General features: G+C 40.6%; 4 protein-coding genes across 15 annotated transcripts in view; all 4 read left to right on the forward strand.

Annotated features, from left to right (window-relative positions):
• Positions 1-3409, forward strand: part of LOC134183385 (collagen triple helix repeat-containing protein 1-like) — a 7535-nt gene extending 4126 nt beyond the window's left edge. For 2 of the 4 annotated variants that reach the window (XR_009970500.1, XR_009970501.1), the window contains 3 exons: positions 1950-2380; positions 2442-2806; positions 2874-3409. Coding sequence is in view for 1 of the 4 variants with exons in the window: in XM_062650906.1 (XP_062506890.1) it covers positions 2741-2806; positions 2874-3227 (420 nt within the window). In the remaining 3 variants the exon portion in view is untranslated. Of the gene's footprint in view, positions 1-1949; positions 2381-2441; positions 2807-2873 lie in introns of those variants that run through there. The other 2 variants (XR_009970502.1, XM_062650906.1) reach the window with 2 other exon arrangements.
• A 116-nt stretch (positions 3410-3525) lies between these two features.
• LOC134193037 (SH3 and PX domain-containing protein 2B-like) lies at positions 3526-9768 on the forward strand (the record flags this gene model as incomplete). The annotated part of the gene is made up of 12 exons (XM_062661823.1): positions 3526-3615; positions 3688-3783; positions 4081-4156; positions 4213-4289; positions 4348-4442; positions 4691-4719; positions 4949-5086; positions 5181-5259; positions 5458-5731; positions 8416-8847; positions 8909-9178; positions 9246-9768. Coding segments are annotated over 9 exons (699 nt in total), but the record flags the coding sequence as incomplete, so codon positions are not given.
• Positions 9769-9915: 147 nt separating this feature from the next.
• LOC134180038 (complement C1q and tumor necrosis factor-related protein 9B-like) lies at positions 9916-14171 on the forward strand. Of its 5 annotated transcripts, none has more exons than XM_062647112.1 (6): positions 9916-10023; positions 10096-10176; positions 12187-12394; positions 12668-13156; positions 13217-13576; positions 13644-14170. In XM_062647112.1, the coding sequence occupies exons 4-6, from the start codon at positions 13067-13069 to the stop codon at positions 14001-14003; spliced, it is 810 nt and encodes a 269-aa protein (XP_062503096.1). In that variant the 5' UTR covers positions 9916-10023; positions 10096-10176; positions 12187-12394; positions 12668-13066; the 3' UTR covers positions 14004-14170. The 5 variants fall into 5 exon arrangements, with proteins under 5 accessions (XP_062503096.1, XP_062503119.1, XP_062503110.1 ...); XM_062647135.1 differs by lacking the exon at positions 12187-12394 and having other exon boundaries at positions 12835-12879; positions 12938-13156; XM_062647126.1 differs by lacking the exons at positions 9916-10023; positions 10096-10176 and having other exon boundaries at positions 12235-12394; positions 12668-12894; positions 12963-13156; positions 13644-14171.
• Positions 14172-14287: 116 nt separating this feature from the next.
• LOC134180008 (collagen triple helix repeat-containing protein 1-like) lies at positions 14288-22606 on the forward strand. Of its 5 annotated transcripts, none has more exons than XM_062647083.1 (12): positions 14288-14377; positions 14450-14529; positions 14875-14988; positions 15045-15117; positions 15176-15264; positions 16866-16894; positions 18108-18205; positions 18268-18372; positions 19010-19286; positions 21139-21568; positions 21629-21997; positions 22065-22606. In XM_062647083.1, the coding sequence occupies exons 10-12, from the start codon at positions 21479-21481 to the stop codon at positions 22419-22421; spliced, it is 816 nt and encodes a 271-aa protein (XP_062503067.1). In that variant the 5' UTR covers positions 14288-14377; positions 14450-14529; positions 14875-14988; positions 15045-15117; positions 15176-15264; positions 16866-16894; positions 18108-18205; positions 18268-18372; positions 19010-19286; positions 21139-21478; the 3' UTR covers positions 22422-22606. The 5 variants fall into 5 exon arrangements, with proteins under 5 accessions (XP_062503067.1, XP_062503052.1, XP_062503076.1 ...); XM_062647068.1 differs by lacking the exon at positions 14875-14988 and adding an exon at positions 16963-17071 and having other exon boundaries at positions 14989-15117; XM_062647092.1 differs by lacking the exon at positions 14875-14988 and having other exon boundaries at positions 14989-15117; positions 21139-21292; positions 21351-21568.
• The last annotated feature ends 761 nt before the right edge of the window (positions 22607-23367 follow it).

Raw genomic sequence — 23367 nt, forward strand, 5'->3', positions numbered from 1 at the left:
TGGGAGATTGGTCATTAATTAAGGACTACTGAAGGTTGGTGAGTGGATGTTGCTGGCATAGGCACTTGTTTGCAATTTAGAAAAATGTCTTGTTACTGATGGATATCACAAGGCAATGGTCTTTGGCTGAGAGACTATGCTTGCATTTAGTTTATCATTTTTGTGTATGTTGGAGCAAGTTTGATAGACTTCATGTAGTGTGTACAAAGGTCACATACACCCAATAACTGAGATGTCTCACTTTTATTTGTAGAATTGTGTTGTTTAAATGGGTGATGATTTTTGTCTAGCTGGCACATTTTGCCTCAGGTCTGTTTGTTATGCATACTTGTGTAAACAAGGTATTAGATTACATGTAGGATGTTTGGGTCACACACACACACACACACACACACACACACACACACACACACACACACACACACACACACACACACACACACACACACACACACACACACACACACACACACACACACACACACACACATGCACACACACACACACACACACACACGAGTTTTGTTTGACCCAGGAGTATATATACTGTTGACCAGAAAATTTTGGCAACCATAGTATTTGGTAAAATGGTCTAAGATGTCACCAGATGTACAAGGTGTGTTCATTAGTTTTTTCACGCTGTAGGTCTGCCATTTTTTGGAAGGCAGGTACTCACGTGGAAACAGATGCAGTGCAATCACTCACTAAGTGCAAGTCCATGGAAACCAACAAATGTTGACAAATTTTAATTTTTGGCAATTTTCTTACCAATTGCCAAATCAAAAACATCTAAAATTTTAGTATGTACAGTACTTGGTCTTTTACTGTGTGTCAATGACTGGTGATTGTGACTTGAACATCAGCCACTAGAATCTAGGCCAGACTTCAGGTGACCAGAAATCAGTAGGCGTTACATGTCAGTGTTCTTAGCTGTCAGTAGTACACAGGATCTTAGCCTTAGAGCTCGGGTGTGACGTGATTGAGGCACTGCCTTTAGTTATATTGTCATTTACCAGTTGTGTGTGTGTGTGTGTGTGTGTGTGTGTGTGTGTGTGTGTGTGTGCGTGCGTGCGTGCATGTGTGTGTGCGTGCATGCACGTGCGTGTGCATGCACGTGTTTACGTGTGTGTGTGTGTGTGTGTGTGTGTGTGTGTGTGTGTGTGTGTGTGTGTGTGTGCATGCATACGTGTGCATACGTGTGTGTGTGTGTGTGTGTGTGTGTGTGTGTGTGTGTGTGTGTGTGTGTGTGAGAAGAGAGCATACGTGTGTGTGTGCATACGTGTGTGTGTGTGTGTGTGTGTGTGTGTGCATGCGTGCATACGTGTGTGTGTGTGTGTGTGTGTGTGCACGTGCACGCGTGTGTGCATTGTGTGCATATCATGTGTGTTCATGTGTTTGTTTGTGTGTTTTGTATTTTTGACCAAATTTGTGTTTTTGTATGTAATAATCTAAACTTTATAGACACTGCAATTACTGATTTAGAAACTTAATATTTAATATTTATTTTGCAGTTTTGAAACATTTTGTACATACAGTAGCAATACATGGTATACACTCTCGTATTTGAAATAGGTAAAACTCCAAATACAAAACTATGATATTGTATTGAATATAATTACTGATGTAATTAATGCACTATGGTATGATCAGACGGACTACTCACTGACATGTCCCACTTGTCTAATGACAATAAGTGGTTGAGTTTGACTTGTAAACGTGTTATGTTGTGTGTATTGTAATTGTTTGTTGTACTTTTTTACTGATCTGGTGTGGAGATTGTGAGAGGAAGTGATATGATGGCAGATGGTGTGACTGTGAGATGGCAGACTAATCGACTGTTTATACTGTAACATAGTGACTGCACTATGAGTGACTGCTGTTGCTGTTTTAGATTTTATGAAAGCTTACATTCAATGATCTTAAACATTTATGAAATTATGTTTGTTTAGTTGTCTCTCAGATGGAACTCCACGTGCTGTGAGTTGATAAATTGGTGTGTGACAATTTGGGAGATCAATGCAAAAGGGTGCTTTTCAGACAATGACATCTCATCTGTAGCAATTAGCAACATGAGCTGTTGGACAGGAAGTTGGAAAGTGGGAGGTTGGTAATGGGGAAGTATTTGAGACCATGTTTGGTAGATGACCTTTTCACACATTAGATTATGTGGAAATGTTCTATTTCAGACTAGAACGCAACTCCCCCTTGGATGTGAGGGTGTGTGAGGAGGAGTATATAAGAGCAAGCTCACCAGCTCACTTCATCAGTATCGAGGATATCGGTCATCATCATGTTTTCATTTTTTGTGACAGTTCTTGTGCTCATTCAAGTCATTGCTACTTGTGGTGGTCAAAGTGTGTCAGATGAGAGAAATCAGCAGGTTATGATGATACATCAAGTAGTAATTAAAATATATTATTCTGATTTTGTTTACTGAGTAGACATGTATGTCTGCTGGTGTACCTGGAGTACCTGGATCACCTGGAGTTAATGGATCACCCGGACGAGATGGAATGAAAGGAGAAAAGGAATGAAGGGAGAGAAAGGATTAGTTGGAGATGTTGGTGCACAAGGAACAAAAGGAGAAGGAAGGAAAGGAGAGAAAGGAATAAAGGGAGAGAGAGGATTAGTTGGAGATGTCGGTGGTAAAGGTAATGCTGGGAAGATAGGTCCACAAGGTCCATGAGGTCCGCGAGGGATAAAAGGAGAAACAGGAAGGAAAGGAGAGAAAGGAGAAGCTATGACACTCAACTGGAAACAGTGTGTGTGGAATAGAGTGGATGATAAGGACAGCGGTCTGATTCAGGTTATTCCAACTCGATTTGTGATTACAATTATCAACGTGTGACTTGTTTCTGCTTTCTTTTCAACAGAACTGTAATTTTAGGAAACATGACAGCAATTCAGCTCTACATGTTGCATATGCAGGAAATCTCAGGGTTTACTGCTCCAGTGGTTCTTGCTGTTCTCGATGGTATTTTACATTCAACGGTAACGAGTGCAGTGGACCTATGACTATTGAGGGAGTTGTGTATAGTAGACTACCTGATAATCCTCACCGTCACAGACAGATTGAGGGATATTGTGAGAACATTCCAGCAGGTCAAGTCACAATTGGATTCAACATTGGAAACTGTAGATATACATCAACAACGTATAATGGCGAAACAGGATGGCAATCAGTATCTCGCATTATGATTGCAGAAGTTCCTCCATCACAAAAGTAACTGAATTAGAGAGAAATTAGAACTTGTGTTCAGTATAGTTTGCAGTACGTACAGTACGAGGTAGCTGAAGTAGGAGGCTGGATGGTGTGTGTGCATGTCTTTATTTGCTGTATGTGAGTGTTTGTATGATTAATTCAACGTGTAGCTGCAACTAATAATCAATATCATCCGTCAAAGTTACAGAACAAACGGTTGCCCAGACCCCAGCTTGCTTTCCGAACGAGCCACATAACTATAAGAGTTGACGGCTGCGGAGAAGAATTCGTGAGAAAATTAATTAAATCTAATTGCACATCCGGGCAATCGAAGGAATAAGTGCACAAAGCGAACGATCGTAGACGTGAAGGTGGTCGACACAGAGAAGCGTCGCCTTCCTAGCAAACATTACGTACGTTACTATTATATCTTCTAACCAATGTATCACATTTGCTTACGAACTCGCCAAATGACGTCACAACAGGTTTACAAGATCAGTGTGACGTGGTCAGAAGGCTCAACGTTAGTCATTTACCGTCGCTACAGCAAATTCTTTGAACTGCAGGGAGCAACGGAAAGGGTGTGGGTTCACACACACACACACACACACACACACACACACACACACACACACACACACACACACACACACACACACACACACACACACACACACCACACACACACACACCACACACACACACATACACACAAACTTGGGCGTGACCAAATAATTTTATTATATGTTTGCATCACATTCATTAATCACGTTAAGATGACATCACTAACAACAAAGATATCAGACATTTTGTATCATGTGGATATAATACATACTGTCTGATAGAAACATGAAAATTATTTTGTTTATGATGAGCAGTGTCGTCTGCTGGAGTTGTTTCCAGAAGAAGGAGGCACGAAGGATCCAACACAGCGAATGATTCCATTTCTTCCCGGTGAGACAGCAGAGTGATCACAATGCAACTCAAATAACACACAACGAATGTGCTAGGAAAGAAGATCTTTGGCAGAAGTCACGTACGCGAAGTGGCAATGAAGCGTCTAAATCTGATCGATGAGTATTGCAGGGTGAGAGACGGACATTACATGTTAGAGTGTCAACGTGTTGAAATTGATTTTTGCTCAGTCGTTGTTGCGACTTCCTCCCAAAGTGTCTGAGTGTGATGTGGTGATGGAATTTTTTAACGTGTGGCGTGAAGACAACAGCCTACATGCTGAAGAGTGAGTATTAGTTAATAGTGATATTAACATTGTAATTAATTATTAATATAAATTAATTAAATATTTTATACATTTACCTTGTTAGGTACACTGCTAGTATGTAATTAAATATTTTGATATATGACAGTAAATTGATATTAATTAATTAATTAGCATAAATTGAGTAGGTTTGTAATTGGCTTGTCAGTTTAATTTAATTAATTAGAGTTTGGTGTACTGATATTGCAAGCTAATTGCTGCATTGCTAGGGAATATTTGAAGGCAAAGAAGAGCAAAGGTATGAGCACGTGTACAACTTGTTATAGTTTGAGATTGTATGATGATTTAGGTGCGTGGGTGTGGCAGCTTTGTGTTTCTGAGGTTTACTATTTTTGTCATTGTGTGTGTGTGTGTGTGTGTGTGTGTGTGTGTGTGTGTGTGTGTGTGTGTGTGTGTGTGTGTGTGTGTGTGTGTGTGTGTGTGTGTGTTCCCATACACACACCTGACTGAATTTTGATGATATGTAGATCAAGTTGGCGAGAGTATCACAGACCCCATTCTGTTAGAGCAATACTCGGCCATCGCAGATTACAAGAAGCAGCAGAAGAATGAAGTCAACTTGAAAGGTGGAGAGCTTGTTGAGGGCATAGAGAAAAATGAGAACGGTGAGATGTGTTGACTATTGGCAGAATGAGCAACAAATATGATTTATATTGTCACTGTGCGGAATGGTGGTTTGTTCATGTCGATTATGAGCAGGGGTGGGTGCTTGCCTTGTACTTAGAGAAGGCAGATGGGACACAAGAGCCAGAAGGAAAGAGATTAAAGCCAGGGAAAGGTGTGTGAATGTTGTTTTGGTGAAATTTTTGTATCACAAAATTAATGATGTAACTGAAAACTTTAAGTACACACACTCTCTCTCTCTCTCTCACACACACACACACACACACACACACACACACACACACACACACACACTCACATGCATGCACACACGTACAAGTGCTCAAGCTATTCAAAAGGTTTTCTCCTCCAGATATCTAGACAACACTTGAATGCACTCAGACTTACAAGCAACTTGATTCAGAGTTGATGATACTTACAGTGACGATACCAACACTAACATAGTAATACGACGTTGTGCAAGAAGGATGCATGATGATCAGAACAGATCAATAAGTGTGACAATGTGCGCTCTACTCCTTGATGTTCCACACACACAAATTATGATGGTCAGAAGTCCAAGGCTTCGTTTGTACTCCCTTTGTTTTGAAGACGGCAACAGTTGGCGCTTGCTTTTTCAAATACCGGTAAGTAGACTTTTGACATTGTTTAGTGTATAAAAATGTTGGACATAAGAATGTAGGCTTGTATAGCCAGAACTGTTTTCAAGACAACTCTTTTTTGCAGCATGTTTATAATAATATAATATAACTTTACAAAGACAAGGAGTATACATTGTGTTTTTGTTTAGTCTGGTCTACATCATTTGTGTTGTTGTCACGATTCATTGATATTTATTTTTAAAGTGTGTTCTTCGTGTAGTGACACTGCACATTGTGTATTTTGTTTAGCAGCAAAGAATGGATGTTACTGCCCAAATTTTTTTGAAATTTTTTATTGCCAAAGGTTATTATCTTGTTAATTAACATGAGCACTTAAATGTGGACCAGATTGGTTGGGTCTGTTCCAAACCTTGTGTAAACGTGTGCCAAGTCATGGTGGCCTAGCTAGCTCACCTATTCTGGTGTAGGTTGCTTTAGGACAGCTGAGTCATGTAATGTGATTTTAAAGGCATGTGGGAGATTGGTCATTAATTAAGGACTACTGAAGGTTGGTGAGTGGATGTTGCTGGCATAGGCACTTGTTTGCAATTTAGAAAAATGTCTTGTTACTGATAGATATCACAAGGCAATGGTCTTTGGCTGAGAGACTATGCTTGCATTTAGTTTATCATTTTTGTGTATGTTGGAGCAAGTTTGATAGACTTCATGTAGTGTGTACAAAGGTCACATACACCCAATAACTGAGATGTCTCACTTTTATTTGTAGAATTGTGTTGTTTAAATGGGTGATGATTTTTTGTCTAGCTGGCACATTTTGCCTCAGGTCAGCTTGTTATGCATACTTGTGTAAACAAGGTATTAGACTACATGTAGGATGTTTGGGTCACACACACACACACACACACACACACACACACACACACACACACACACACACACACACACACACACACACACACACACACACACACGTACACACACACCACACACACACACACACACACACACACACACACACACACACACACACACACACATGTGCACACACACACATGCACACACACACACACACGTACACGTACACACACACACACACACACACACACACACACACACACACACACACACACACACACACACACACACGATTTTTGTTTGACCCAGGAGTATATATACTGTTGACCAGAAAATTTTGGCAACCATAGTATTTGGTAAAATGGTTTAACATGTCACGAGATGTACAAGGTGTGTTCATTAGTTTTTTCACGCTGTAGGTCTGCCATTTTTGGAAGGTAGGTACTCACGTGGAAACAGATGCAGTGCAACCACTCACTAAGTGGGAGTCCATGGAAACCAACAAATGTTGACAAATTTTAATTTTTTGCAATTTCTTACCAATTGCCAAATCAAAAACATCTAAAATTTTAGTATGTACAGTACTTGGTCTTTTACTGTGTGTCAATGACTGGTGATTGTGACTTGAACATCAGCCACTAGAATCTAGGCCAGACTTCAGGTGACCAGAAATCAGTAGGCATTGCATGTCAGTGTTCTTAGCTGTCAGTAGTACACAGAGTCTTAGCCTTAGAGCTCGGGTGTGACATGATTGAGGCACTGCCTTTAGTTTTATTGTCAGTTACCAGTTTGTGTGTGTGTGTGTGTGTGTGTGTGTGTGTGTGTGTGTGTGTGCGTGCGTGCGTGCGTGCTTGTGTGTACATGCACGTGTTTGTATGTGTGTGTGTGTGTGTGTGTGTGTGTGTGTGTGTGTGTGTGCGTGCGTGCGTGCTTGCGTGTACATGCACGTGTTTGTGTGTGTGTGTGTGTGTGTGTGTGTGTGTGTGTGTGTGTGTGTGTGTGTGTGTGTGTGTGTGTGTGTGTGTGTGTGTGTGTGTGTTGTGCATGCGTGTGCATGCGTGCATACGTGTGTGTGTGTTGTGTGTGTGTGTGTGTGTGTTGTGTTGTGTGTGTGTGTGTGTGTGTGTGTGTGTGTGTGTGTGTGCGTGCGTGCATACGTGTGTGTGTGCATGCGTGCATACGTGTGTGTATGTGTGTGTGTGTGTGTGTTGTGTGTGTACGTGTGTGTGTGTGTGTGTGTGTGTGTGTGTGCGCGCGCACACATGTGTGTGCATTGTGTGCATATCATGTGTGTTCATGTGTTTGTTTGTGTGTTTGTATTTTTGACCAAATTTGTGTTTTTGTATGTAATAACCTAAACTTTATAGACACTGCAATTACTGATTTAGAAACTTAGTATTTAATATTTATTTTGCAGTTTTGAAACATTTTGTACATACAGTAGTAATACATGGTATATGCTCTTGCATTTGAAATAGGTAAAACTCCAAATACAAAACTATGATATTGTATTGTATACAATTACTGATGTAATTAATGCACTACAGTATGATCAGACGGACTACTCACTGACATGTCCCACTTGTCTAATGACAATAAGTGGTTGAGTTTGACTTGTAAACGTGTTATGTTGTGTTTATAGTAATTATTTGTTGTACTTTTTACTGATCTGGTGTGGAGATGGTGAGAGGAAGTGATATGATGGCAGATGGTGTGACTGTGAGATGGCAGACTAATCGACTGTTTATACTGTAACATTGTGACTGCACTATAAGTGATTGCTGTTGCTGTTTTAGATTTTATGAAAGTTTCATTGAATGATCTTAAACATTTATGAAATTATGTTTGTTTAGTTGTCTCTCAGATGGAACTGCACGTGCTGTGAGTTGATAAATTGGTGTGTGACGATTTGGGAGATCAATGCAAAAGGTGCTTTTCAGACAATAACATCTCATCTGCAGCAATTAGCAACATGAGCTGTTGGACAGGAAGTTGGAAAGAGGGGGAGATTGGTAATGGGAAAGTATTTGAGACCATGTTTGGTAGATGACCTTTCCACACATTAGATTATGTGGAAATGTTCTATTTCAGACTAGAACGCAACTCTCCCTCGGATGTGAGGGTGTGTGAGGAGGAGTATATAAGAGCAAGCTCACCAGCTCCCTTCATCAGTATCGAGGATATCGGTCATCATCATGTTTTCATTTTTTGTGACAGTTCTTGTGCTCATTCAAGTCATTGCTACTTGTGGTGGTCAAAGTGTGTCAGATGAGAGAAATCAGCAGGTTATAATGATACATCAAGTAGTAATTAAAATATTTTATTCTGATTTTGTTTCGTGAGTAGACATGTGTGCCTGCTGGCGTTCCAGGAGTACCTGGATCACCTGGGTTGCACGGATCACCCGGACGAGACGGAATGAAAGGAGAAGAAGGATTGAAAGGAGGGAAAGGATTAGTTGGAGATGTCGGTGGTAAAGGTAATGCTGGGAAGATAGGTCCACAAGGAATAAAAGGAGAAGAAGGTGGAAAAGGAGAGAAAGGAGAAGCTATGACACTCAACTGGAAACAGTGTGTGTGGAATAGATATGATAGTAAGGACAGCGGTCTGATTCAGGTTATTCCAACTCGATTTGTGATTACAATTATCAACGTGTGACTTGTTTCTGCTTTCTTTTCAACAGAACTGTAATTTTAGGAAACATGACAGCAATTCAGCTCTACATGTTGCATATGCAGGAAATCTCAGGGTTGAATGCTCCAGTGGTGCTTGCTGTTCTCGATGGTATTTTACATTCAACGGTAACGAGTGCAGTGGACCTATGACTATTGAGGGAGTTGTGTATGGTAGTCCAGCTAGTGACAATCCTCTCCATCACAGACAGATTGAGGGATACTGTGAGAACATTCCAGCAGGTCAAGTCACAATTGGATTCAACATTGGAAACTGTAGATATACATCAACAACGTATGATGGTGCTACAGGATGGCAATCAGTATCTCGCATTATGATTGCAGAAGTTCCTCCATCACAAAAGTGACTGAATTAGAGAGAAATTAGAACTTGTGTTCAGTGTAGTTTGCAGTACGTACGGTACGAGGAAGCTGAAGTAGGAGGCTGGATGGTGTGTGCATGTCTCTCTTTGCTGTATGTGAGTGTATGTATGATTAATTCAACGTGTAGCTGCAAGTAATAATCAATATCGTCCGTCAAAGCTACAGAACAAACAGTTGCCCAGATATAGAGTCCATCCTAGCTTGCTTTCCGAACGAGCCACATAACTATAAGAGTTGACGTCTGCGGAGTGTGAGAAAACTAATCTAATTGCACATCCGGGCAATGGTAGCAATAAAGTGCACGATCCCGGATGCAAATTTCTATTCGAGGAGATGACAAGGCGAACGATCGTAGACGTGAAGGTGGTCGACACAGAGAAGCGTCGCCTTCCTAGCAAACATTACGTACGTTACTATTATATCTTCTAACCAATGTATCACATTTGCTTACGAATTCGCCAAATGACGTCACAACAGATTTACAAGATCAGTGTGACGTGGTCAGAAGGCTCAACGTTAGTCATTTACCGTCGCTACAGCAAATTCTTCGAACTGCAGGTGAGCAGCGGAAGGGCGTGAGTTCACACACACAAACACACACACACACACACACACACACACACACACACACACACACACACACACACACCACACACACCACACCACACACACCACACACACACACACACACACACACACACACACACACACACACACACACACACACACACCACACACACGCACACACACACACACACCGCACACACACACACACGCACACACACACACACACACACACACTACACGCACGCACACACACACACACGCACATACTACACACACACACATACTACACACACACACACACACACACACAAACTTGACCGTGACCAAATAATTGGCGGGCGAAGCGAGCCTCTCTCTTGTCATGTCAATTGAGCTCGAGATATATTTTATTTATATATTTATATATATACGTACGTCAGCACATGAATTTACGGCAAAACAGAAAGACAAATCAACAAAACGACGATGCCAGATGAATGCAATTTTGACTCCGTAACATATGCGCTAAAAATTGCAGCATGGGACCTCTTTTGAGGGGTCGACTCAATTGTAATTTCTTGGCGAGGAGAGTCAAACGACTCTCGATTTTGCTCCCTTACGCGACTAAAGAGAAAAGGAGACTGATTTGGGACAAACGGAATGAAAAAGAAAAGCTAAAAGAAGAGAAAAGTCTGTTTTTTGAGTTTCCGCGCGTTACTTTGATAGAAATTATTGCTACGCAACCATTGTCACGTGACTATGCGATCATTGTTACGCGACTATCTCAGTAAACGAGTGAGACGACTGAAGCGTGAACGAAGAATTGAAGACAACTAGAGTGTTTTGCGTTCAATTATCTGAACTCAGCGTTCAGTTACTCGATTCAGGCAAGCAATTATCCGAATTGGGCGTTCAGTTATCCGATTCGGGCATTCAATTATCCGATGTTCTGTCCTAATTAGAAGTAACAAATATAGAAATAATTATTTTAGTCGCACATTTCTTTCATGACGTCTTTCTAGGATGCTCTCTCACGTTTCAGCTGAACAATAAATGATTGATTCAAGAAAGGTGGGAAGGTGAAGTAGTGAAATTCGAGCTCTTGATTAGCTAAAAACCCGCTGAGATGCATGATGGACTGTTGCATGGTATCACCCAAGACGCGCGATTTACAAAGTATGCGGATTACACCATGATTGACGGAGCAAGGCGTTGTTGTAGGCTTCCTAGATATGTAGATTTAGTTCGCTCACAACAGCTCAGCTGGACCTTCGTGGAAACGTGGGACAGCAAGATTAGTGCAAAGGAAATTATCCTACAACACACCCTAAAAATTCACGCTAAAGTCAAGATTAATTACAAATTATTGCGTCTATACAGCTGATGAATGATGATATTTGAGCAGCTGCCCAACCGCAGACTATGTAAGTTATTTAGTTGCACAACAGCCGTAAGCAACGGATAATTGAACACCTGAATCAGTTAATTGAACGCAAAATACTTTAGAAGAGCAACTGAAAGTCTGTTTCCTGAGTTGCCGGGTTTGTTTGACAAAAACTATTGCTAAGTAACGCAACCATTGTTACGCGAATTGGTAAAGACAGAACACCATCGCTCGCCAAACACAATGCTAACCGAGCATTTACTAGTTATTATTGTATGTTTGCATCACACTCATTAATCATTAATCAATCATGGCTTTGTCTATGTCTGTATAAACCAATTCGAGCCCCACAGGATCGACAACATATATCACATATGTAGCCCGTTTGCGATGGCTAAGCAGCTTTTCTCTCCTGTCTTTTTAGTTTCAATGAGTCAACTCAAACACACACACACACACACACACACACACACACACACACACACACACACACACACACACACACACACACACACACACACACACACACACACACAAGCTATTCAAAAAAAAGGTATATTCTCCTCTAGATATCTAGACAACATTTGAATAAACTCAGACTTACAAGCAACTTGTTTCAGAGTTGATGATACTTACAGGGACGATACCAATGCTAACATAGGAATACGATGTTGTGCAAGAAAGATGCATGATGATCAGAAGAGATTAATAAGTGAGAGAATGTGTGCTCTACTTTTTGATCATTTCACACGCACAAATTATGATGGTCAGAAACTGCAAGGCTTAGTCCGTATCTTCATTTGTTTTGAAGATGGCAACAGTTGGCGCTTGCTCTTTCAAGTACCGGTAAGTAGACTTTTGACATTGTTTAGTGTATAAAAATGTTGGTCATGAGAATGTAGGCTTGTGTAGCCAGAACCTTTTGTTTCCGATTGACTCACTAGAAACCTTTCTGTCTATTTGACTGTAAAGTCACTTTCTCGTTTTAAGGTACATTTTGAAGCTAAAATAAATGAGATTGTAGATGTTAGTCTACGGTGTCGTAACCAGAATGAGGCAATGATGGCCTTTGCCTCCTAATAGTGACTGCACTATGAGCGACTGCTGTTGCTGTTTTAGATGTCATGAAAGCTTTATTGAATGATCAACTTAACAGCACGTGGAGTTCCATCTGAGAGACAACTAAACAAACTAAATTTCGTAAATGTTTAAGATCATTTGGTGTGTGACGATTTGGGAGATCAACGCAAAAGGGTGCTTTTCAGACAATGACATCTCATCTGTAGCAATTAGCAACATGAGCTGTTGGACAGGAAGTTGGAAAGGGGGAGGTTGGTAATGGGAAAGTATTTGAAACCATGTTTGGTAGATGACCTTTGCACACATTAGATTATGTGGAAATGTTCTATTTCAGACTAGAACGCAACTCCCCCTCGAATGTGAGGGTGTGTGAGGAGGAGTATATAAGAGCAAACTCACCAGCTCACTTCATCAGTATCGAGGATATCGGTCATCATCATGTTTTCATTTTTTGTGACAGTTCTTGTGCTCATTCAAGTCATTGCTACTTGTGGTGGTCAAAGCGTGTCAGATGAGAGAAATCAGCAGGTTATGATGATTCATCGAGTAGTAATTAAAATATATTATTCTGATTTGTTTACTGAGTAGACATGTGTGTCTGCTGGTGTACCTGGAGTACCTGGATCACCTGGAGTTAATGGATCACCTGGACGAGATGGAATGAAAGGAGAAAAGGGGATGAATGGAGAGAAAGGATTAGTTGGAGATGGTGGTGCACAAGGAATGAAAGGAGAAGAAGGAAGGAAAGGAGAGAAAGGAATAAAGGGAGAGAGAGGATTAGTTGGAGATGTCGGTGGTAAAGGTAATGCTGGGAAGATAGGTCCACAAGGTCCAGGAGGGATAAAAGGAGAAACAGGAAGGAAAGGAGAGAAAGGAGAAGCTATGACACTCAACTGGAAACAGTGTGTGTGGTATAGAAATGATGATAAGGACAGCGGTCTAATTCAGGTTATTCCAACTCGATTTGTGATTACAATTATCAACGTGTGACTTGTTTCTGCTTTCTTTTCAACAGAACTGTAATTTTAGGAAACATGACAGCAATTCAGCTCTACATGTTGCATATGCAGGAAATCTCATGGTTGGATGCTCCAGTGGTGATTGCTGTTCTCGATGGTATTTTACATTCAACGGTAACGAGTGCAGTGGACCTATGACTATTGAGGGAATTGTGTATGGTAGACCAGCTAATGATGATCCTCACCGTCCCAGACAGATTGAGGGATACTGTGAGAACATTCCAGCAGGTCAAGTCACAATTGGATTCAACATTGGAAACTGTAACAAATATACATCAACAACGTATAATGGCTATACAGGATGGGCATCAGTATCTCGCATTATGATTGCAGAAGTTCCTCCATCACAAAAGTGACTGAATTAGAGAGAAATTAGAACTTGTGTTCAGTATAGTTTGCAGTACGTACAGTACGAGGTAGCTGAAGTAGGAGGCTGGATGGTGTGTGTGCATGTCTCTCTTTGCCGTATGAGTCTTTGTATGATTAATTCAACGTGTAGCTGCGACTAACAATCGATATCGTCCGTCAAAATTACAGAACAAACGATTGCCCACACATATAGTCGGACTGTCCATCCCGAACGAGCCACATAAGTTGACCAACTGCTAATGTACATCCGGGCAATCGTAGCTATAAAGTACACGATCCCGGATGCAAATTGACAAAGCGAATGATCGTAGACGAAAAAGTGGTCGACACAGAGAAGCGTCGCCTTTCTAGCAAACATTACGTACGTTACTATTATATCTTCCAACCAATGTATCACATTTTCTTACGAACTTGCCAAATGACGTCACAACAGGTTTACAAGATCAGTGTGACGTGGTCAGAAGGCTCAACGTTAGCCATTTACCGTCGCTACAGCAATTCTTTGAAGTGCAGGTGAGCAGCGGGAAGGGCGTAGGTTTACACACACACACACACACACACACACACACACACACACACACACACACACACACACACACACACACACACACACACACACACACACACACACACACACACACACACACACACACACACACACACACACACACACACACTGTATCTTGGCTGTTGTCATGTGTCATTATGCCCCTCCATGATGGGCAAGTAGTGTGTGTGTGTGTGTGTGTGTGTGTGTGTGTGTGTGTGTGTGTGTGTGTGTGTGTGTGTGTGTGTGTGTGTGTTTGTGTGTCTAAATAAATGTATTTGAATATACATACATACTGCATGTCTGACCAGAAACATGAAATTTATTTATTTGTGAATCATCCGCTGTGTTGGATCCTTCTTGCCTCCTTCTTCTGGAAACAAGTCCAGCAGACGACTCTGTACGTCATAAACCATTTCTTCCAGGTATGACAGCAGAGTGATCACAATGCGACTCGAAAAATACACAACGAATGTGCTAGGAAGGAAGATCTTTGGCAGAAGTCATGTGCGCAAAGTGGCAATGAAGTAAACTCGATCGATAAGTATTGCAGGGTGAGAGACGGACAGTACATGTTAAAGTGTCAACGTGTTGACATTGAGTTTTGCTCAGTTGTTGGTGCGATGTCCTTCCAAAGTGTCTGAGTGTGATGTGGTAATGGAATTTTTAACGTATGGCTTGACGACAATGGCCCACATACAGTGAGTATAGTTAGTAGTGATATTAACATTATAATTAATTATTAATACTAGTAAATGCTCGGTTAGCATTGTGTTTGGCGAGCGATGGTGTTCTGTCTTTACCAATTTGCGTAACAATGGTTGCGTTACTTAGCAATAGTTTTTGTCAAACAAACCCGGCAACTCAGGAAACAGACTTTCAGTTGCTCTTCTAAAGTATTTTGCGTTCAATTAACTGATTCAGGTGTTCAATTATCCGTTGCTTACGGCTGTTGTGCAACTAAATAACTTACATAGTCTGCGGTTGGGCAGCTGCTCAAATATCATCATTCATCAGCTGTATAGACGCAATAATTTGTAATTAATCTTGACTTTAGCGTGAATTTTTAGCGTGTGTTGTAGGATAATTTCCTTTGCACTAATCTTGGTGTCCCACGTTTCCGCGGAGGTCTAACTAAGCTGTTGTGAGCGAACTAAATCTACATATCTAGGAAGCCTACAACAACGCCTTACCCTGTCAATCGTGGTGTAATCCGCATACTTTGTAAATCGAGTGTCTTGTGTGATACCATGCAACAATCCATCATGCGTCACAGCTGGTTTTTAGCTAATCAAGAGCTTGAATTTCACTACTTCACCTTCCCACCTTTCTTGAATCAATCATTTATTGTTCAGCTGAAACGTGAGTGAGCATCCTAGAAAGACGTCATGAAAGAAATGTGCGACTAAAATAATTATTTCTATATTTGGTACTTCTAATTAGGACAGAACATCGGATAACTGAACGGCCAATTCGGATAATTGCTTGCCTGAATCGGGTAACTGAACGCCGAGTTCAGATAATTGAACGCAAAACACTATAGTTGTCTTCAATTCTTCGTTCACGCTTCAGTCGTCTCACTCGTTTACTGAGATAGTCGCGTAACAATGATCGCATAGTCACGTGACAATGGTTGCGTAGCAATAATTTCTATCAAAGTAACGTGCGGAAACTCAAAAAAACAGACTTTTCTCTTCTTTTAGCTCTTCTTTTTCATTTTGTTTGTCACAAATCAGTCTCCTTTTCTCTTTAGTTGCATAAGGGAGCAAATTCGAGAGTCGTTTGACTCTCCTCGCCAAGAAATTACAATTGAGTCGACCCCTCAAAAGAGGTCCCATGCTTCAATTTTTAGCGCATATGTTACGGAGTCAAAATTGCATTCATCTGGCATCGTCGTTTTGTCGATTTGTCTTTCTGTTTTGCCGTAAATCCATATGACAAGTGCTGACGTACGTATATATATATATATATATATATATATATATATATATATATATATATATATATATATATATATATATATATATATATATAAATATATAAATATATAAATATCTCGAGCTCAATTGACATGACAAGAGAGAGGCTCGCTTCGCTCACCAATAAATTAATTAAATATTTTATACATTTATTTTTTGGGTACACTGCTAGTATGTAATTAGATATTTTGAGATGTGACAACAATTTGATATTAATTAATGAAATTAATTAATTAATATAAATTGAATATGTTTGTAATTGACTTGTCAGTTTAATTTAATTAGAGTTTACTGATTTTGCAAGCTAACTGCTGCATTGCTAGGGAATATTTCAAGGCAAAGAAGAGCAAAGGTATGAACACGATTTGTTATAGTTTGTATGTGCTAGCAAAGTTACCACACATTCCGTACAATTTTTAGTGTCATGTATTCCTTCAAAGCCACGCTCACGTTTCATTGTCTCAACAATCTAGACTCATTACTTGTGCACTCATTATGCACTCGTATGAGATTATAGATGATGATTTAGGTGTGTGGGTGTGACAGCTTTGTGTTTTGTAGGTTTTATATTTTTGTTGTTTGTGCATGTGTGTGTGTTTGTGTGTGTGTGTGTGTGTGTGTGTGTGTGTGTGTGTGTGTGTGTGTGTGTGTGCGTGCGTGTGTGTGCATGCGTGTGTGTGCATGCGTGTGTATGTGTGATGTGTGTGTGTGTGTGTGTGTGTGTGTGTGTGTGTGTGTATGTGTGTGTGTGTGTGTGTGTGTGTGTGTGTGTGTGTGTGTGTGTGTGTGTGTGTGTGTGTGTCAGACCATGATTCTTGAGGCGCACGATTGCTCTCGTTCTCCATAACGCGCCTGAAACTTGTTCTTGGAGTGTGACTTGTCGCTGTCCCGAGTCTTTTCACTAGACATGTAAGTTAGAGAAACACTAAATGTGTACTACGTTGAGCCAGGTCTGGCAATCTGCAGCAACCTGGCAGACACGCACACGCAGCATATACCTATAGCGTCGTGTACACATGGAAAGCCAATATCAAGTAGGTACTACAGTAGTTTTTGCTAGTAGTGACCTGTTATTGTCAATGTCTTCTGTGCATTTGTCCTTGTTCTTGAGCTGGGATGGCAGAGAATTAGTTGTCAAAGTGTGGTGCAGCAAGTACTTGGGCATAGAATTTGGCAGGATTTTGACAAGATTCTTGGTTCAAACGAGAATTAAACTGCTGGAAACGGGATAGTGGAAGCAGAAATGTTGTTGTTTGTTCATCAATAGTAACATTATTTATGTGACATTCAATTCCAAGTGTGCACTTCCCATGCCTTGTGAGATTCATTGTCAAATAATTGGTAGAGTAGCATATAGTCACGTATATAACATGAAATGTTGAAAAACTCAATCACTCTCCTAGCTCTCCTGGGCTCAGGTCAGGAGAGCAAGTGTTACACTTTTGCCATTTTAAACGATAGGCATTGGTGTGTGTGTGTGTGTGTGTGTGTGTGTGTGTGTGTGTGTGTGTGTGTGTGTGTGTGTGTGTGTGTTGGTGAGAGCATCACAGACCCCATTCTGTTAGAGTAATACATGGCCATCGCAGATTACAAAAGCAGCAGAAGAATGAAGTTAACTTGAAAGGTGGAGAGCTCGTTGAGGTTGTAGAGCAAAATGAGAATGGTGAGATGTGTTGACTATTGGCAAAATAAGGAACAAATATGATTTATATTGTCAATGTGCAGGATGGTGGTTTGTTCGTGTCGATTATCAGCAGGATTGGGTGCCTCGTACCTGGAGAAGGCAGATGGGACAGAAGAGCCAGAAGGAAAGAGATTAAGCCAGGAAAGGTGTGTGAATGTTGTTTTGGTGAAGTTGTTGTATCACAAATGATGTAACTGAGAATTTTACGTCACACACACACACACACACACACACACACACACACACACACACACACACACACACACACCTGGACCTGGAAGTAGGCTATCGTGATGATGATGCCTTCTTTCTGTCTTGTGGCCTCTGGCCACAAAGACGGCCTGAACTAATGACTCAATGTTTCTCTGTTATATTGGATTGCATCGTGTTTGTGACGTGCTATGTTTTGAGGTCTTCTGAAGGATCTAGCACAAGTGTTGCAGACATAAAAAGCTATTTGTTGCTCAGCTGACAGCTTCTTTTGCACTAGTTGATATACTCTGAGCGTGTGCAAGACTACTGCAGTGCAAAACGCCACAGACTTTTGCACAGCAACTGACATCAAAGTCAGAACAGATATAGAGCGACAGAAGCTTTGTAGGGCCAGTCACGTTGGCCGGCACTCAGCTGTTTGTCGGGCACCATGTGGAGGCGTGACTTGGATTCCACTCGATGCATGCACACACATACACACACATGCACACACACACACACACACACACACACACACACACACACACACACACAAGTGGTCAAGCTATTCGAAAGTATATTCTCCTCTAGATACCTAGACAACACTTGAATGCACTCAGACTTACAAGCAACTTGCTTCAGAGTTGGTGATACTTACAGGGACGATACCAACGCTAACATAGGAATACAATGTTGTGCAAGAAAGATGCATGATGATCAGAAGAGATTAATAAGTGAGAGAATGTGCGCTCTACTCTTTGATGATTCCACACGCACAAAATGTGATGGTCAGAAACTCCTAGGCTTAGTTCGTATCTCCGTTTGTTTTGAAGATGGCAACAGTTGGCGCTTGCTATTTCAAGTACCGGTAAGTAGACTTCTGATATTGTTTAGTGTATAAATATGTTGGTCATAAGAATGTAAGCTCGTGTAGCCAGTGTTAGGATGGTCGGTATCCAGGACACGTCAGTTATATGACTGAACACCGCTAGTCGTTAAATACGTACTACTAGCAGTTGTGTTGAGTTGTGTTGGACTGCATAGTCAAATATAGTATCTAAACGATACATGGTGTTAGGAAGTGAACCTTGAGATCTACAAATGGCGATGAAAATGAAGGAAAAGGAGTTGGACACTCCTGACCCAGCGCTGCAGTCACAAGTCCAGCGTTCATGCTGCAGGGCGTTGTTCCGTTACCGACTCTCCTCAAATTAAAGGAGGGAGACGCAAAGGACAATTGGTGGAGATGGAAGCAGCTATGGGAATCTTACGAAGTGGTATCTGGATTGAAGACACAGCACAGAGATTACTGGTTTGCAACTCTTGGCACGTGCGTTAGCCACGAGGCACTAGATTTGTATGATGCGATCCAGTTTGAACCAGAGCAAGATAGGAAAGACATCAACACAACTCAACACAACTGCTAGTAGTACGTATTTAACGGCTACCGGCGTTCAGTCAGATAACTAACGTGTCCTGGATACCGGCCATCCTAACATCCCCTTTCCTTAGCTAATACTCTAAATAGTGCTAACTCGATAACTACCTATTCACTGGCAACGTCATTCATCTATCAATGCACATAGTCCTCCAAGTATGTAGGCATCTTCATCTCTTGGCAACGTCTGTAGCCGTCTTAACTGTTCAAACGCCATTTGGATCAAGCCCTGGAAGGGCTGAAAAGAGTGTTTGTCATTGCTGACGACATACACGTAGTAGGTGAGGGCAGTAGCATGGAGGTAGCTATAAGAGATCATGATGACAACTTGACTGCATTGTTGGAGAGATGTCGCATGCAAGAAGTCAAAATCAAAAAGAGAAATTCAGACTAAGGGAAACAGCAGTGAAGTATATGGGCCACATCCTGTCATTGGAGGGACTAAAAACCAGATCCAACCAAAGTTGATGCAATAGTAGGCATGAATCCTCTTCAAGATGTCGAGGGCGTCAAACAGCTTTTGGGAATGGTGAACTATTTGTCTAGGTATCTATCCAATCTCTCGGACACGTGTGAGCCTTTGAGGCAACTGATGGATCCAGATGTGATCTGAGAATGGACAGGTAAACATGAACGGTCATTCCAACAAGTTAATGACACCGCTATCGTCACTCTATGATGGACAGATTACAAAGTTTTTTTCAATGTGTGTGTGTGTGTGTTCATGTGTTTGTTTGTGTGTTTGTATTTTGACCAAATTTGTGTTTTTGTATGTAATAATCTAAACTTTATAGACACTGCAATTACTGATTTATAGAAACTGGATATTTAATATTTATTTTGCAGTTTTGAAACATTTTGTACATACAGTAGTAATACATGGTATATGCTCTCGTATTTGAAATAGGTAAAACTCTAAATACAAAACTATGATATTGTATTGTATACAATTACTGATGTAATTAATGCACTACAGTTTGATCAGACAGACTACTCACTGACATGTCCCACTTGTCTAATGACAATAAGTGGTTGAGTTTGACTTGTAAAGGTGTTATGTTGTGTTTATAGTAATTATTTGTTGTACTTTTTACTGATCTGGTGGGGAGATTGTGAGAGGAAGTGATGTGATGGCAGATGGTGTGACTGTGAGATGGCAGACTAATCGACTGTTTATACTGTAATGTAGTGACTGCACTATGAGTGACTACTGTTGCTGTTTTAGATTTTATGAAAGCTTCATTGAATGATCTTAAACATTTATGAAATTATGTTTGTTTAGTTGTCTCTCAGATGGAACTCCACATGCTGTGAGTTGATAAATTGGTGTGTGACGATTTGGGAGATCAATGCAAAAGGTTGCTTTTCAAACAATGACATCTCATTTGTAGCAATTAGCAACATGAGCTGTTGGACAGGAAGTTGGAAAGGGGGAGGTTGGTAATGGGAAAGTATTTGAGACCATGTTTGGTAGATGACCTTTGCACACATTAGATTAGGTGGAAATGTTCTATTTCAGACTAGAACGTAACTCCCCCTTGGATGTGGGGTGTGTGAGGAGGAGTATATAAGAGCAAGCTCACCAGCTCACTTCATCAGTATCGAGGATATCGGTCATCATCATGTTTTCATTTTTTGTGACAGTTCTTGTGCTCATTCAAGTCATTGCTACTTGTGGTGGTCAAAGTGTGTCAGATGAGAGAAATCAGCAGGTTATGATGATTCATCAAGTAGTAATTAAATATATTATTCTGATTTTGTTTACTGAGTAGACATGTGTGTCTGCTGGTGTACCTGGAATACCTGGATCACCTGGAGTTAATGGATCACCTGGACGAGATGGAATGAAAGGAGAAAAGGGGATGAACGGAGAGAAAGGATTAGTTGGAGATGGTGGTGCACAAGGAATAAAAGGAGAAGAAGGAAGGAAAGGAATAAAGGGAGAGAGAGGGCTAGTTGGAGATGTCGGTGGTAAAGGTATTGCTGGGAAGATAGGTTCACAAGGCCTGCAAGGTCCACAAGGTCCACGAGGGATAAAGGGAGAAACAGGAAGGAAAGGAGAGAAAGGAGAAGCTATGACACTCAACTGGAAACAGTGTGTGTGGGATAGAAATGATAATAAGGACAGCGGTCTGATTCAGGTTATTCCAACTCGATTTGTGATTACAATTATCAACGTGTGACTTGTTTCTGCTTTCTTTTCAACAGAACTGTAATTTTAGGAAACATGACAGCAATTCAGCTCTACGTGTTGCATATGCAGGAAATCTCAGGGTTTACTGCTCCAGTGGTGAGTGCTGTTCTCGATGGTATTTTACATTCAACGGTAACGAGTGCAGTGGGCCTATGACTATTGAGGGAGCTGTGTATGGTAATCCAGTTAATGATGATCCTCTCCGTCCCAGACAGATTGAGGGATACTGTGAGAACATTCCAGCAGGTCAAGTCACAATTGGATTCAACATTGGAAACTGCAGATATACATCAGCAACGTATGATGGCCGTACAGGATGGGAATCAGTATCTCGTATTATGATTGCAGAAGTTCCTCCATCACAAAAGTAACTGAATTAGAGAGAAATTAGAACTTGTGTTCAGTATAGTTTGCAGTACGTACAGTACGAGGTAGCTGATGTAGGAGGCTGGATGGTGCGCGTGCATGTCTCTCTTTGCCGTATGTGAGTATATGTATGATTAAAGTAGCTGCAACAACTAACAATCGATATCGTTCGTCAAAGTTACAGAACAAACTGTTGCTCTAAGATGTTGTTTATTTCAACTTGCTTTCAGCGACTTGCATAATTCTATAGAACGTAAAAGTCTAAGAAATTTTACTGCTAACGGATAATTATTAACAATTGAATTATTAGTTACTAATATTATTAGACGTATAAACAAATATCGCATACGGGCTATTTTATTTTAGAGTTCCTTAGTCCCGGATTCTTTTGTTTCTTCTTTCTTTGACTTTCTATCATATTGGAGTGTTGATAGACCACGTCGGTCTACAACAATATTTGACGCTATAACATCACACCAATAAAGTTGTGAGTATTGTTTTTCTAAGTTTGTGTTAAAACTCCCTTTTATGGTGGTGTATGGTAATACAGTAGCTGCATGTGCACTCAGCTGTACTTTTGTACAAGGCAATAGAAGAGCAGATGACATGGCAGAAATCTAATTGTTTGTGTAACATTCACATTTTCATAGTTTTTGTACAAATTTGTAGATGGTGAATTGAGTTGTGGGTGTGGCAGTCTTAATTTATTTATTTTATTTATCTCTATTTACTTAGTTTATTAAATTATTTTTATTATTTTCCTATACCTACATGTATGACAGATGTTAATTAATAATAGTATATATAGGGTGTTTGGGTAATAGTGAGTTAACTAACAATGTATATCTATAGTGTTCTGCCAGGCTTTCACAGGATTTAGCAACATTGCATCGACGGAACCTGAAGCACTTGAGGGTCTGGGGGCAGTGCTCTGTATTCATGATACATTTA

This window comes from Corticium candelabrum, chromosome 1, assembly GCF_963422355.1.
Source record: "Corticium candelabrum chromosome 1, ooCorCand1.1, whole genome shotgun sequence".
Taxonomy (NCBI): Eukaryota; Metazoa; Porifera; class Homoscleromorpha; order Homosclerophorida; family Plakinidae; genus Corticium; species Corticium candelabrum.